General features: G+C 32.3%; 3 protein-coding genes across 9 annotated transcripts in view; 2 read left to right on the forward strand and 1 right to left on the reverse strand.

Annotated features, from left to right (window-relative positions):
* Positions 1 to 1,976, forward strand: part of LOC106663628 (nuclear receptor-binding protein homolog) — a 57,257-nt gene extending 55,281 nt beyond the window's left edge. For both annotated transcript variants that reach the window (XM_014388597.2, XM_014388598.2), the window contains exon 11: positions 1 to 1,976. In XM_014388597.2, coding sequence (XP_014244083.1) covers positions 1 to 198 — 198 coding nt within the window. In that variant the 3' untranslated portion in view covers positions 199 to 1,976.
* LOC106663629 (bis(5'-nucleosyl)-tetraphosphatase [asymmetrical]) lies at positions 1,887 to 13,529 on the reverse strand. 4 transcript variants are annotated; one of them, XM_014388603.2, is made up of 2 exons: positions 13,443 to 13,529; positions 1,887 to 3,654 (listed from the first exon to the last, which is right to left on the reverse strand). In XM_014388603.2, exon 2 carries the CDS (start codon positions 3,635 to 3,637, stop codon positions 3,206 to 3,208), a length of 432 nt encoding a protein of 143 aa, XP_014244089.1. In that variant the 5' UTR covers positions 3,638 to 3,654; positions 13,443 to 13,529; the 3' UTR covers positions 1,887 to 3,205. The 4 variants fall into 4 exon arrangements, with proteins under 4 accessions (XP_014244089.1, XP_024082898.1, XP_014244087.1 ...); XM_024227130.1 differs by having other exon boundaries at positions 13,429 to 13,453; XM_014388601.2 differs by lacking the exon at positions 13,443 to 13,529 and adding an exon at positions 5,958 to 6,145.
* LOC106663627 (huntingtin-interacting protein 1) overlaps positions 7,635 to 15,376 on the forward strand; it is a 22,797-nt gene continuing 15,055 nt past the window's right edge. For 2 of the 3 annotated variants that reach the window (XM_024227128.1, XM_014388595.2), the window contains exons 1-2: positions 7,635 to 7,963; positions 13,956 to 14,019. In XM_024227128.1, the coding sequence (XP_024082896.1) occupies positions 7,880 to 7,963; positions 13,956 to 14,019 (148 nt within the window). In that variant the 5' untranslated portion in view covers positions 7,635 to 7,879. Of the gene's footprint in view, positions 7,964 to 13,609; positions 13,711 to 13,955; positions 14,020 to 15,376 lie in introns of those variants that run through there. The other variant, XM_024227129.1, reaches the window with a different exon arrangement.

Raw genomic sequence — 15,376 nt, forward strand, 5'->3', positions numbered from 1 at the left:
GCTGATAAAGATAAGATCTCCTTGTTGATCGAAGAGACGTTACACACCGGAAATCTAGCACGGACCCAGGCTGCTGTGCAGGCTGCCGTCTCTGCACAAGCTGCCGCCCCAAGTGGAGGTGGTGGTGTCAGTACATGTGCAACCCAAGCGCATTTACCACCTCATGCTCCTGCGCCGCCAGTTCAAACCTCTAGCTAGTGCTATATTCAGTTTCCTCTTTAAATATATATATATATATATATATATATATATATAAAATTTATATATATGTACATATATATATTTGTACATTGTTATAATTATATATATTATTTTCTTGGGAGGTTAGATCTAATGTATACAACTCCCTCCCTGTGAAACGGTTTAAATCAGAATCTTTCCCTCTCTTTTATTGTAAATTTAGAGCAGAATTCCAGTTTATACATTCCCAGTCTGCTCTTACTTATGAGAGGAAAAGTAAACACCTATTTCCTCCAATGTAAACAAACCATAGATTTGCTTTATGTAGAGGAAATTTTAAAGACTTCAAAAACTAGTTTGTTAATCTCTAATTGGGAAAACTATTCAATATAAATTGTTTTGCACCTTCCTTTTAAACTTCAGCTCTGATACAGGCTAGTTTGGTAGAACTCTGATTTTTCAGTTGGAACAAAAAACAAAGGGCTTTATCATTAATCTGATTTTTTCAAAATTAAATTATTTAAGATCTTGTGATTGTGTATTTCCATTTGTAATTTTATATAATTATTTTTAAACAACTGAAAAAAAAACTTATAAAATAAAATATCGAATGTTTAAATCAATAAATATAAATATTGTGTTTTTTTTTGTTTTTTAATGGTCTTTTGTTCCTTTGGCTAAAAAAAATGAGTTTGTCAGATGTAAACCCTTTCATTAACACAACAAATCGGTTTAAAAATAATTTTGATATGCCCTTCCAAATAGTAATAATAAAGAAACAAAGTAGTTCATTCAAAGTGACACTGAAATTTCCCAAATTGAATGATTGACCAGTTATTGCCATTGTGACACCGAAGGGACTCCGATTTTTATATATAATGTAAAAATGAAAAAAAAAAAAAAACGATGTGATAATTAGTCTATATTTTTTTAAAAGTAACTGCCAATTTTTTAAACCTACAACCAAGGTAGGACAAGTGTTTGTTGCACACAGGGAGATTCTTTGGAAACAAATTTTTTAAAGGATGTTTTGTATGACGGTTGTTTGAACTGCAAAATTATATTTCCTTATTCATAATCAGCATTTACACAGACTTATTTTTGTAATACCACTTTTATTGCTTTTATTACTGTTTTTGTGTGCCATTTCTCTACCGTTTACTTTTTATGTATGTGTTGCCCTTATATTTTCTTTTTTAAACTAGAGAAATTGCCATGATACTATTTATTATATTTTATACATACTTCTAGATATGATTACTATCGTTATTTTATTTGGGTAATATTATTCTCATTTGTAAAGTGTAGCTTTATTTCTTACACAATAAAATTCTATTTTGCATATTTCACTTCTCGTTTTTTTTTTTTTTTTTTTTTTTTTCCAATTATTATTAAAGTACTATCTAAAAACAGACTTCCTTTATAAATAAAAGATAATAAAACTACATTTTTAGAAACATGGTGAATATGTAAATAGAACAGTTTTGCACTCCCTTGTAGTAATAAATAAAAAATGTTGGTTACAATATTTCTTATAATTAATTACGTAGGAAGTAACTTAAAGTGTAGATATTCTTCTCAATAGCACAAACTGATGGGTTGTACAGGGAAGGAAAAGTTTTTAACAGAAACCTTTAAGAAATTTAAAATTGTCAATTTAGGATTATTATCCGAACCTAACAATTTTTATCTCTGATCAAGCTCTAATAGTTTTAATTATCAAAAAGTAAGTTTCCTGTTGTAGGCAGTTAAGGTTGCCATTGCTCACTGAAAAATATAAAAAAAGTATATATACACTGCTTTGTTTTAATAAGATCCATAGTATAAAAGTTCTTTGATTAGGGTGAATTTGAATTTTTTCAACGAGCTGTATTATTATTGAAGAAAAATGTTTTGCCACAGCAACGTTGAATCCCAGTTGGACATAAACATAAAAGTCCATTAGCCCCCCTCCAGAAGAAAAGGTACTGATTAAAACATCCAAGGCAGAATCGATTAATTCCTTTGAACTTGTGTACTATGGATAAATTTGTAGTATAAAACCATTGTGAGAATTTGTGGAGACAAAAAATGTTTAGAGTCGGAAAAAATGACTGATATGCGCTGCGATAAAGCTGAAGGCTGTTATTATTATTATTGTAACATTATTAATTATTAATGTTATATACATAGTTATTTCTAGTAGGTGTATTATCGAATAAATATGCAATATTTGTCTTTGTCAGTGTTTTTACAACAGAATTTATTGATTAAAAAAGTTTTTTGTAAGTCATATCATCTCTTCTGGAACGAGAAATTATAAACGCTCTTTGCTTTATTTAAATTTTACATATATCACTGTTTTTTAATCTGTTTTTGAAAGATGTAAGGATGGGAAGAGAACGCTCAGTTTTAATAGATATTAAACACTATTTTTAGGATATAATTTAGTTTATAAACTGTGATTGTTTCTCGCTACAAAGATTTGACCGATTCTGAGCAAATCTTTGTGCACTACTAAATAATTATTTAAAATCGCCTAATTTTTTCTGGAAATGTAATTAAAAAAATTTTAAAAAAAGGTGCTTTGCTTGCTTACATTCTTGTACGAAAGACTGATCTTGAGCTATAAGGTCAATTATCGACATACCGCTTGTATAACAAAATCTGCGTAGCCCTTAAAACATTTATGTTGTATTATGTAAATGTATATTTTATATCATAATTGACTGATATTATTCACACTTTTATGTTAAATAAAATATTTTTAAAAAAACATTGTTTCGAATGTATTGTAATTGTTAGACTTATAATTTACAGAAACATTCACTGTAATACATGCCTTCTCTTCCCTGGTATTAAAAAAATTCAACTGTAATAAAATTTGGAAAGGACTGTGAAAATAAAACAAATTATTTGTGAAAAACAATTTAATGTGACCCCATTTAACTTTAAACTCGGTTAAAATTATTTTTATTTAGGCCTTTAATGCATGAAACATGTTATTGGAAATCCATGTTCATTTGGAGAAAAGGTACGTTCAAAATTATTTCGACTGTTCATTATTTGAAATTAAATATTCTTGGCATTTCTTTAATAATGTTTTTGTCTCGTCGTATTTGACATAGCCGAGAGCTTCGTCTAACGATGACCACTTATAGTCTTTATGCTCGCGTGAGAGTACGACGGGATTCTGGCCTGTGTACTCAGCAAGCCAATACGTGACTTCTTTCGGTTTCCCTTTGACAGAATAGTTGAGCATGAGTTTGAAGTCTTTGAGTTTCAGCTGGTCTTTCTTCAATCCCGCTTCTTCCTCTGTCTCTCGAAAAGCCGTCTCCAAGAGTTCTTCACCCGGGTCGACATGGCCTTTGGGCGGTGTCCAGTGAAAATCCCCATAACTCGCTTGGAGCAAAAGATATTTCCAGCTACCAGACTCATGTCGGCAAATGACCAAACCAGCAGCCTTGACCAATGTCATTTTTTCTTTTAGTTATTCTACGAAATAAAGGAAAATTAAATTAAATGTCATGTTGTCATAACACTAATGCTGTAAAAAAGCATGTCAAAATCTGAAAAGTATTAAAATATTTAAAATAAAATTTTAGTTTAGCTTAGTCAATAGCCAGCATCAAGCTGGTGTGTAATTGTTATTTTCATGATTTTGTGTCATCCTTTCGCAGTACCTACTAGTTTCAAGGGTTTTTTTTTTCATATTTGGTAATTTCTGGAGGAATAGGTATCTAAGATTTAGTAGAAATAATCAATCGTATATTCAAACTCACAACTAAACCTCAACCAGTAGGTGAAAATCAAAAACGGTTAAAAAACTTATTTTTTAGATATTTTTTTGTAATTTTAGACGTTTAACTAGTTTCAAAAAGTTTTTGCTTATATAGGTACAATTTCTGGAATGATACGTATCTGAGATCTACTAGAAATAGTCTACTAATATATCAATACTCAAACACAACTAACACCTCACCTGATAGGTAAAAATAAAAATTAAAAAACAAAAAAACTGTTAAAACACCTACTTTTTATAATTGTTTTGATGTTTTAGATGTTTCACTAGTTTCAAATAGTTTTTTTATTTATTGGGTACAATTTCTGGAGCAATAGGTATTGGAGATCTAGTAGAAATAGTCGAATACACACCCACACTCAAACTCACAGCTAACACCTCAACCGGTAGGTGAAAATCAAAAAACAGTTAAAACACCGACTTTTTATAATTGTTTTGGTATTTTAGATGATTCATTAGTTTCAAAAAGTTTTTATTTATTTGATACAATTTCTGGAGCAATAGGTGTCTGAGATCTAGTAGAAATAGTCAAGTCCATCAATACTCAAACTCGCTACTAACACTTCAACAGGTAGATGAAAAAAAAGGTTAAAATGTGTACTTTTTAGAATTTTTTTGTATTTTAGATGTTTAACTAGTTTCAAAAAGTTTTTTTACATAGTGGGTACAATTTCTAGAGCAATAGGTGTCCGATATCTAGTAGAAATAGTCGAATACACCACCAACACTCAAACTCACAACTAACACCTCAATAGGTAGGTGGGGGGAACGGTTAAAACACTTACTTTTTAGATTTTTTTTATTTTAGATGTTTAACTAGTTTCAAAAAGTTTTTTTACATAGTAGGTACGATTTCTGGAGCGATAGGTATCCGAGTTCTAGTAGAAATAGTCAAATACATCACTACTCAAACACAACTAACACCTCAACCGTTAGATGAAAATCAAAAAACCGATTAAAACATCTACTTTTTATTATTTTTTTGGGTATGTTAGTTGCTTCACTAGTTTCAAAAAGATTCCAAAAAAGTTTAAAGGTTTAAAGCGTTCTATGATTTTTTTTAAAACTAACAATTCTAAAAAATAACTTCCCGATCGTGATAACTCTTAATAATATATCTCCTATATAGTCTCAATAATATTCAACATACTTCAACATTACAATTTTATGTTAAAAGGATGAGGCTATTTAGAAAGAAAACCCTCAGTTTGTCTTGCACAAGCATGAACAAAAACAAAATCAAACTTCGAAGCTGTTTCATCTCAAGTTCATAGTGCCCTCAAATATTAGTATAGTTAGGGATGGTAAGGGCTAGTACACACTCATAGCCGATTTTGCCTGTGCGGACCTAGATGATCTAGAACCTTTGTCATGCATCCACACCTGCACAGTTGTTTCCGTAATAACATGTCGAGTGAGATAGTGGCTTTGTTGCTTGGACAGTGAATTTTTAATCATAAAAATTGTATCGTAAACGTTGGTGGACAAGGCTTTTAGCATATGGTTTGGATTGACTGTTCTGGAAAAATGAAAATTAGAAGATAGGCTGGGTTTCGGAAATTTCACCCGGCTAACCACCGCAGATTTTGAAAATTTGTTACTTATGGTTGGAAATAAAATATGCGAGCAAGAAACAAGATTCAGATCAACAATTCCAGGCTCCAAAATACGAAATGTTGCGCGACGTCTCAAGTTTTCCATCCGAGCAGGGAGACCAGACATGCAATTTTGGTCAACAGGTAGTTCAGAACAGCGATATGTCTATAGACAGTATAGACACGAGTTGCGCGATTGTCTACGTGTGTACTAGCCTTAAAATTTTCCTAAATTCCTTTTACTAGAAAAAGGCTCAAAGAAAATAATCGCAGGACTCGGCACCCGGCTCGCGGACCTCTTCCTACCACAGCTCAGAAAATGGTTTAATACGCACTGTGAATTGGACATTGGAAACGAGTTCTCTAGAGCACTTATTGTGGACATGGTGTCGGACGACTACCTGATAATGAATGAGGTTGCATTCGAGTGCTTGGCGTGGTCAGCTCCAAGTCCAGTCTCTACTCTCTACTCTCTAGATCTGAAGTTCTGGAGTCTGGACCCAATCCAACACATTTGGGATCAACTAGCGACGAAGCCGTGAAACTAACACCCTCCAAGAGTTGGAAACGGCTCTTCTTTATGAATGGGGAAGAATTCCTCAGGATTTTATCAGAAATACTAGATATTAAAAGGGAAAAATTAACTCAATATATTTTTTTTTTTAATAATAGGTAATAAATATTTTATTTTTAAATGTCTTATTTTTACAACCAAACCGATTTTTGGTATGCAAAATGTAAATAAACCTAAATAAATTGAAATGTAATGGCGGCGCTTTGTTTTTTCCCCCATAAGTGTATAACTTTCCCCATCTAAGAATAATACTAGATCAAAATCTTACAAGAAAGAAAAATTAAAAGAAATGATAAATGGAGTGAGTGTGGTGTTCAATCCTTTTTAGAAAGATAGTTCCTACTCACAGTAAGTTGTTTTGCAATAATCCGGATTTAGCTCATCATCAGGTAGAAGTCCTTCAATCTGATGATGAGCTAAAAGGCTCGAAATCCGGATCGTTGCAAAACAACTTACTGTGAGTAGGAACTATCTTTTTAAAAAGGATAGAAAAATTAAATGTTGAATATCTCCAAAAGAGAATTATCCGTTTGATGGAACTCGGACAGTAATGGTAGTTTATATTTGACAATTTTGTCCGGAAATATATGTCGAGAGTCAGACAGAAAATCGCTTTGACTGTTTACACACTGACAGAAATTTCTAGAAATTTATATTCTATCATATATTTATATATGTTGGTGTTGTGTGAAATTGTTGTGAAACGTGAATTTCGAACTAAATATGACATCACAAAAATAGCACCACACTTTATGTGAAGATGAAATACTTGGTTCAAAATTTATATTTACATCTTAAATTGTAGTTTTTTTCCAATCAACTTATCTTTTTTAATTTATCCAGGCCTGAAGATGACCGGAATAAAGGTCAAAACGTTGGCAAAAAAATGAAAAAGGTGGTTTTTTTTAAATTACTTCATTCTTGACCACTCCTCACAATTCCAACAAATTATTATTGCTGTTATTATTATTTTACTATAGTTATAAAACTAATTTTTTTCTAATATAGGTACATGTAAGGAGGCTTAAAGCGCTATTTGTATCTTTAAAATAAATAAAAGGGGTAAGAATCGGATCATAATTTAGGATAGAATAAAAAAAATGTTTTCTAAACTACCTCATTCTTGACTACTCACATCTCCAACAATTATTATTGCTGTTATTATTATTTTAATATGTTTATAAAACTAAATTTATTTCTAATATATGTATATATAAGAAGGCTTAAAGCCCTATTTGTACCTTTAAAATAACTAAAAGGGCTGGGAATTAGACCATGTCTTTGTACGATTTTTTGTTGCATTTTAGGTGTAAAGTTTGTCTACAAGTAGCCTGACACCCTGTATAAAATTTATATTTTCGTAATTAACCTTTGCCAGTTTATTAAATGGATAAACAAATAATAGTCGAAATGATTCGAAAATGATTTCGGGCGCCAGTGAATCTGTGGAGTGAACGAAACTGACAGCTGTCGCCGGAAGAGGGGGTGGAGTCGACACCGCGGCAACTGCAGTAGGAAGAGGGAAGAGGGAAGAGCCATTCAGTCTCGGGGCCACCGTCGTCAGTCGACATACTGTAATCTTCGCAGTTCAACCGTTCCGTGCTAGTATCAGATACCCGTATCATCTCGTATCGGCCGACTTTTCTTCCGGTTATCTTTTCTGTCGGCGGTTTCGATCCGGCTCTCTTGCCTTCGTCCGTGATGGGCTTGTGCTAAATCGACACGTAGGAATCGAGTAATGAGCTGACCATGTCTTCGCTCTCGCTTCCTCGGGTGCTCCAGCAAAGGAAGACCAGCCTGGAACTGGAACGTGAAAACTTCGAAAAGAACCAAGTAATTCTGACTTTATCGAATTTTAAGTGTCGGGAGTCGTCTCGAGGGGGAAAACGCCCTGCATCGAACCCCCCCGGCAATGATCGTCTAATAAAACATTTCTCTTAATAAGGATTTCCTTTGAAACGCGGTCCTGCTTTAGAAATGTACTCTCTCCCTGCCTTCCCGTCCGGTGTTGCGGAACGAAATCGATTTCCGGACCAAAATCTTGGCGCCGACCAATTTTTCACGTACCCAATGACTCAAAATGACCGAGCCCGCTTTTCTTTGCTTTCTCCCTGGACGAATCTGAGAAAAAAAACGTGATTTGCGGCTTGGTGGTCATTATTTAGTCATTTGACAATCCGATAGATGTTTCCCCAAGCGAACGATTCCACTTTTGTTTTTGTCCTAATGAATATATCCTCATTAAAAAAGAGATACAATTTTCTACTAATGAGTATTTATTAAATTGATTTACAAAACAAAAATTATTTTCAATTGTCTAAAGCTGAACTTTCCAAACTTTTTAGCCAGCGGATACCTTTTACAGAACAAAATCCAGGGCGGACCCCCTCTCCTTCAAATATTTAAAATTATATACTTATAATATGTATTAAATTAAAAGTTTTATAAATTAGCCAGTCCAATCTTAATATGTGATGGAGGGGAAAATCACTATGAAAACAAAACGTGATTGACATACTTAACTTTAAATACAAATTCCAGAACACAAAAATCAAATTGGACAGAATGGAATCAATAGTTATATAAAAGGCAGACAAGAATGGCACATCTACATGGAAAACAAACACTTTGAGCCCTGATGATGATCTCAATAAAGATTGAAACGTTGGCACGATAAAGAAAATGTATTTTTAAAACCTACGTCACATCAGAATGCATCTCATGATCTCCGAATAATAGTTATGTAAAACTCAAGCCAAATTCAAAAGTAATAATTTGAACATTAGTGATTAATGAATGAATAGGAAGAGTGAGGTTGTTTCAGCCTGCACAATTTGGATGGATATGTTGGTTTCAAGTTTTGATAGCTGGAAATGGATGTCCGGTTCATCGTTGGGACAGCTTCGGTATTTAGTTATGGTGGATGTACAGATAGAAAATCCGGATTCGCGTAGATAAGTTGTTGAACAAGAACATGTTTTGCTTTTTTCAACAAGTGAGTTGAAATTTTTTGTTCTCCAGTCAGAGTCAAAAATGAGGGTACCTTACTCGAAAATAGATTTCAGGATGGAGTCTGAAGTAAGGTCTATGAAACATTCGTATTTGCTTGAAGATAGACTGGTTGGCTTTGTCGAAATTGTTGAAAACGGTCTGACCATCCATTCATGGTCTTGCAGCAATGTATCTCGATCTATTGGATCTCTCCAAACTTCAAAGTTGTTCGCATATTTCATCAATCAACTGCAGTTTGTTTTCTTAAAAAAATCATTTAACATGGGAAAACACTACTTTTCTTTCAACGGATTCAACCCAAAACTGGATTTTTCTTTTGAAGTCATCAAACTTTGTCATTAGCATCGAAATCTGTGATACCATCCCATGCAAAGAAAGGCTCATCTCATTAATTTTAATGAAAATATAAATATGACAATATACATTGTCATTTCTCATCATTGAAAACATTGCCCAATTTGCCATTGTGATCCATCAACAGACTTCAAAACGTAATTCCTGTAATCGTGAAAGTGCTTTCGCACAAGTGAGCCACCTAACTTCTGTATGATGAAGCTGGGAATGATGAAGGATTCTCACACTGTCACATAATATTGTGAAAAGTCTTAACTTCAATGGTCGCGACTTGATATAATTAATAATTTAAACTGACTCATCCTCCTGATAAGACCAAGGTTTGACCTCGGACTGGGTGATTCTCAAGGCCTGCTTGTAATTTATTGTAAATTACAAAAGCTAGAATAACCGATGTACCACAAGAAATGATAGGATCAACTCTTTACTTTGAGAAGAGATTAACTGGATTTGAATCCAGTTTATGTAAATAAGTAATCAGTAATAATCTATTGACTTATTTATTTGATAATTTGAAAATTTAATCTCCTATTGTTTTCCAATATATTTCTTCCTGGTTCAAATTTAACGTTTTGCTTCAAACAAAAATCATGTTTTCATGTCCATTAATTAAATTAGGAATAGAACTGTAAAAAACTCATAGTTTTCAATGCATATATTTTTTTAAATGTGATTTTATTTGTATCATGAGTTGTGCAAATGTTTACTCTTTAGACTAGGGCTTTCCAAACTGTGGTCAGTCATCCATCTCCAGCTATCAAAAATTAAAACCAACATATCCAAATTGTGCAGGCTAAAACAACCTCACTCTAATTATTAATTCATTAATCATTAATGTTCAAATTATTACTTTTGAAATGAGCTCGGGTTTTAGATACCTATTGATTCATTCTGTCCATTTGATTTTTGTATTTTGGAATTTGTATTTAAAGTTAAGTATGTCAAACTAATGTTTTGATTTAGGATTAGATAATAGGAATTAGGAATAGATGGGCCGATTTATAAAACTTTAGTTTACCACACACTATAACTATCTCATTTTAAATACTTGAATGAGTGAGGGTCCACCCTGGATTTTGTTCTGTTCAACCTTTGCTGTGTCTGCAAGCTAAAAAGTTTGGTAGTCCTGTGTACCTGATATTCCTCGATCGCCCTTTACTCTTTATTACATAACTAATATAATAGAAGATGGATGATGTACTCAGTATTCAGCCATCAGCCCTCTCTCACTATATATGCCAATAAAAATATTCACTCTCATATGCTAGGGGCACAAAACTGTTAGTACTATAAACAACAATAAAACAACCCTGTTTCCTACAAGAATTGGAACAGGGAACCCAGATACCGCTTTCCTCAAGCACAACTCCCCTATTGGGTGGCATACCTACACGCTCTTTATATAGAACCAAGGATCTGCACCATTCAAATAGATGGGACACATCAATCAACCTTTCTTTACATGCTGGACATGTATGCAGGTTGCAGGCCAAAGTTTGAGTGCATAGAGGAAATGAAAAAGTGGACATTGGCCACAAAAGGAGCCAATATGAATTCTCTAGGCTACAAAAAAGTATACATCCAAAATTAAATTCTTAAACCAAAACTTAGTGGATCAAACCCCTAGGTATGAAACACGTGAAGAAATTAATAAAAGGGCTATCCGCAAGACTTACAAAAGAATTACTAGAGAGTAACTGCAAAGAACCAGGATTCTGAGTGACTCCTGACAGGGCACTGCTACCTGAGAAGACATATGCACTGGATGGGAATATTGACAGAAGAAACACTGCATGTACTGCCAGGAAGAAGAGGAACCAGCAGAACAGTATATTTTAGTGAGGGTTTAGTTAGGGGTAGATTCTTGCAACTAGAAGGGGAAAAGTCAAAAGCAAGACTATTCTATGGAGCCGCTGGCAAGATTGATTAACAACCTGAAGCTGGCCAGTGAGTTATAAAAATAGAGGAGCACAATAGATCTACTCAAGTAGGTGATGCAGATATTGTGGCCTTTTAGCCATAGCATTGAAGACTTCTTTTATCCCTATTCCTATCCCTAGGGACACAAAACTAGTATTAGAGAGAGATACCAGTATAGAATAACCCTGTGTCCTCTAAAAAAATTGGGATCCAAATATTTGCTGCCATGGTTAGTACGACTGTCATATCGGGTGGCATTCCAACTGTACAGAGCCAAGGAATTGTACCCTTCGATTAAATGGGACACATCGGGCAACCTTTCTCTGCATGCTGATTATGTATGCAAGTTTTGGCTCAAAAATAAGTGTCTGTCAACCTAACGGCTTATTCTTAATCGGGTAACCCTTCTTCTAGGAGTTGATCCTATGAGGGCCACCCATATATAAGAGCTTCTCTGCCATTCTAGCCCACCGATGCTGCCACTTTCTTTCAATCGTGTTTTTTAATGCATTTTTAGTATCAGAGGGTCGGATCCCAGTTGTTAAGTCTGGAGGTTGGGACATCCCGGCCTTAGTTGCCTCGTGCACGTTTGTATTACCCTCCAAACCCACTAGATTATTATAGTTCTAACTAGTTTTAATTCATATATATGATTTAATGAAGCATAATGAGTGCATCATTTTGGCATCCTTGCTTGTTTTGACCAAATGTAGGTTGATCAGAGTGCGGGCACCAAGAAGATATCTCATAATAATTGCATTATTGTGCATACATTTGTATACATATTAGATGTTGAAAGTCATTTATCATAATTTTGGTTTATTCTCAATATAGTTGAAAAGGATGGTTCTACTCACAAACTGGTTTTGCAGTAATCCAAATTTAGAGCAGTAAATACTAATAATTAAACTATGCGAATTACCTACAAGTGTGATACAGACAATGACTGATAATCACCATTAAAGTCACTGTCAATAATCTGCATGGATATTTGTAGATAAGTTGCATAGTCTGATGAGTATTTACTGCTCGAAACTGGACCAGAGCAAAATAAATTTGTGATTAGAACAGTCATTTTAACTATTGAATTGATATACTTGCCATTTTTTAAATTAAATTGCCTATCCTCACTGTTTTTGGCTTTTCACCATCTTTAGCGGTGATTTTATTTGATTTATTTTAGTCTCAACCGGCCTTCATGATGATACTATCTTCAACGGTGGATTTATAATACAAATTTTTTAAATTTTGTGCCTTGAAGAATTGCCCTTTATTTTATTTAAATTTATTGGAAGCTGACAAATTTATTATAATGTTAAAATGATCTGTTCATCGCTGAAGATGGCAAACAGCCAAAAGGCACCTGACAGATCAAAACAGCAACAACAGGTTGAAAAAAATTATCGGAAATGGCCAAACTTTACCGCCTCACAGGCCGCAAGAAATTTTACAATTTAAAAACAAATAGTTGAAAATTTTGCTTCAAACTTCATTTAAAATTATTGCTGGCTGTATACAATCTGTTTTATAAATTAAGACCGCAGTTTATCAAAATTTACACATAAGTTGTAAAGATACGAAAGATGAATGTAGTTTTGTAACAATAAAAAAACAATTTCAGTCCTTGTTTTCTTTAGAAGAGCATCCAAAATAGAGTAAATTTGTTTACTTTAAAAATGCCATAATAATCATTTTATAAAGAAGTGTTTAGTTCAACTTTTGATTTATGTACATCTAATGTTTACAATTTTCCAAGAATTGCGACCAAGCAATTAAAAACAAAAAGGAAAGAAGAGAAAGACAATGTCAATAAATAAATTATGCTTTGTATACAAAATGATTGCACAACTGCTTTTAATAGAAGTTTTTTACTGTTTCATAATTTCATTCAGATAGTATTGAAAAATTTACAGCCAAAAACAAACATTTAAGAGATAAAAATAAATATAATGTTTTCTTGTTTTTCCCCTCTGTATTTTGACGTCTAGAAATAAATTTTAAATATTATTTACATTTTAAAACTCACAATGCTGTACAGATTTTCTGCTCGTTATGCCAACAGTCCATATTGAATATGTGAATATTACTTTAAAACAGCAGCTAAGAGTCTAAATTGGTTTTTACATTAATCTAAATTTGTCAACTGTTGCACTTCAGATAGCATATCATCGATATATTGTTATCACTCCAAACTTCATTTTTCGGTTTGTGATTGAAAATTGGTTTTGGTATTTAGGTTAGTCTTTTTTTCTTCCATGATGTTTGCATTTACGGATAAAGATTACATGAAGTTGGTAAAGTTTTTTTTATTTTGTAATTTATTTTTCTTGCTTTCTACCTTTAAACTAAATATTGTTTTGTACTTTAAGGAATATTTATTCTTAATGTAATTATGTACTGACTAAAGCTTAGTATAATTAATAATTAACAGTAAACGCTTTGGACAATTCCAAGGTGATTTGGAAAATATCAGTAACACATAAGCATTTATTTTAATTTTTAACTTAAAACATTTAAGTATTTTTGTTTTCTTTTTCAGAGTGTTAGTATCAGCAAGGCGATTAATAATGCTGAAAATCCAGTAAAAGAAAAGCACGTTCGAAGTATCCTTTATTTTTATTGATTACTGGCTAATCCATTTAGATTAGATTAATGATTTAATTGATAGTTATTTAATAAAAATATTCAGTTTCAAGTATTGAATGAAATAAAGTTCTCTTAAAAAGTTAATTAAATTTTGGTTGTTGCTTATAACTAAAGACCAGATTCCTGTGCAATTTTTTTTATTGCTAACTCCGATTACGATGAAGCCAAGACAAAATTCAATAGAATAGAAATTTTTTGTCACTTTTCTTACTTTGTATGAAATTGTCCACTTTTTATGGTTTACTGGACAAAATTTTATTTTTTCCAAATTTTTTATGTTTCTCAATGTGAAAATACATATAATTTTTATGGGTTAACAGTAGTGAGTAAACTAATTGAGGGTAAAATCGTTTTTATAATACCATCTATTAAATTTTTTCAACTTCTGGTACCTAGAATTTAGAATCCAAAATTTAGAAAAATGCTGATCCGTTTTCATCACTTACTTCAAAACAGAACAACGGTAAGAAAAAGGGGGAAAAAATTGTGTGCTATGGCTACAGGGCTACTACTCGTAACCGAAGACCATTGGCAAAATTATTTTTGGGTGGGTCTTTTTTCTGTTGAAACACTTTCTAGATGTGATGTTAAATTACAATAACATCATTTGTTGTACTATATTGTGGTTAATTTTTTACTTTTTAAAATTTATTGCATGTTAATTTGTTAATTGCTGGAGGTTTATGGACCGAAAAACCTCTGCGTGTTTTCTTTTTTTTATCTGGTCTTTCACTATTTTGTTTTTTCCAACCAATATAATCAGAAATCTGGTCATATTCACTCACCCCATAGTAGTCAATATTCCTCGGGGCAGTGTTAAGCAACCATTTCCTTTCATGCTAATAAATTACACTCATACATATAAATTCATAGGGTGAATCATAAAAAAATTATCGTTTTTCAAGCTAATTTAAAAATAATTTAATTTTGACAAAATTTTTTTTTTAATTTTCAAATTAAGGGTGAATCATAAAAATATATCGTTTTACAAGCTAATTTAAAAATAATTTAATTTTGACAAAAATTTTTTTTTTAAATTTTCAAATTAAGGGTGAATCATAAAAATATATCGTTTTTCAAGCTAATTTAAAAATAATTTAATTTTGACAAAAAAAATTCAAATTTTCAAATTAAGGGTGAATAATAAAAATATATCGTTTTTCAAGCTAATTTAAAAATAATTTAATTTTGACAAAAAAATTTAATTTTCAAATTAAAATTTGAAATTGTGTTGTGGTTTTTGTTGGGATAACTATTGGGTTTTATGTTTTGTTGCCATGTAGAGCCAGGTGATGGATTCCTTTTCAATACCAA

This window comes from Cimex lectularius, unplaced genomic scaffold (genome assembly GCF_000648675.2).
Source record: "Cimex lectularius strain Harlan isolate CLEC.00 unplaced genomic scaffold, Clec_2.1 scaffold204, whole genome shotgun sequence".
Classification (NCBI taxonomy): domain Eukaryota; kingdom Metazoa; phylum Arthropoda; class Insecta; order Hemiptera; family Cimicidae; genus Cimex; species Cimex lectularius.

Bases quoted from the DNA above. Each gene is read 5' to 3' on its own strand.
- LOC106663629 (XM_014388603.2), bottom strand. From the start codon at position 3,637: ATGACATTGGTCAAGGCTGCTGGTTTGGTCATTTGCCGACATGAGTCT.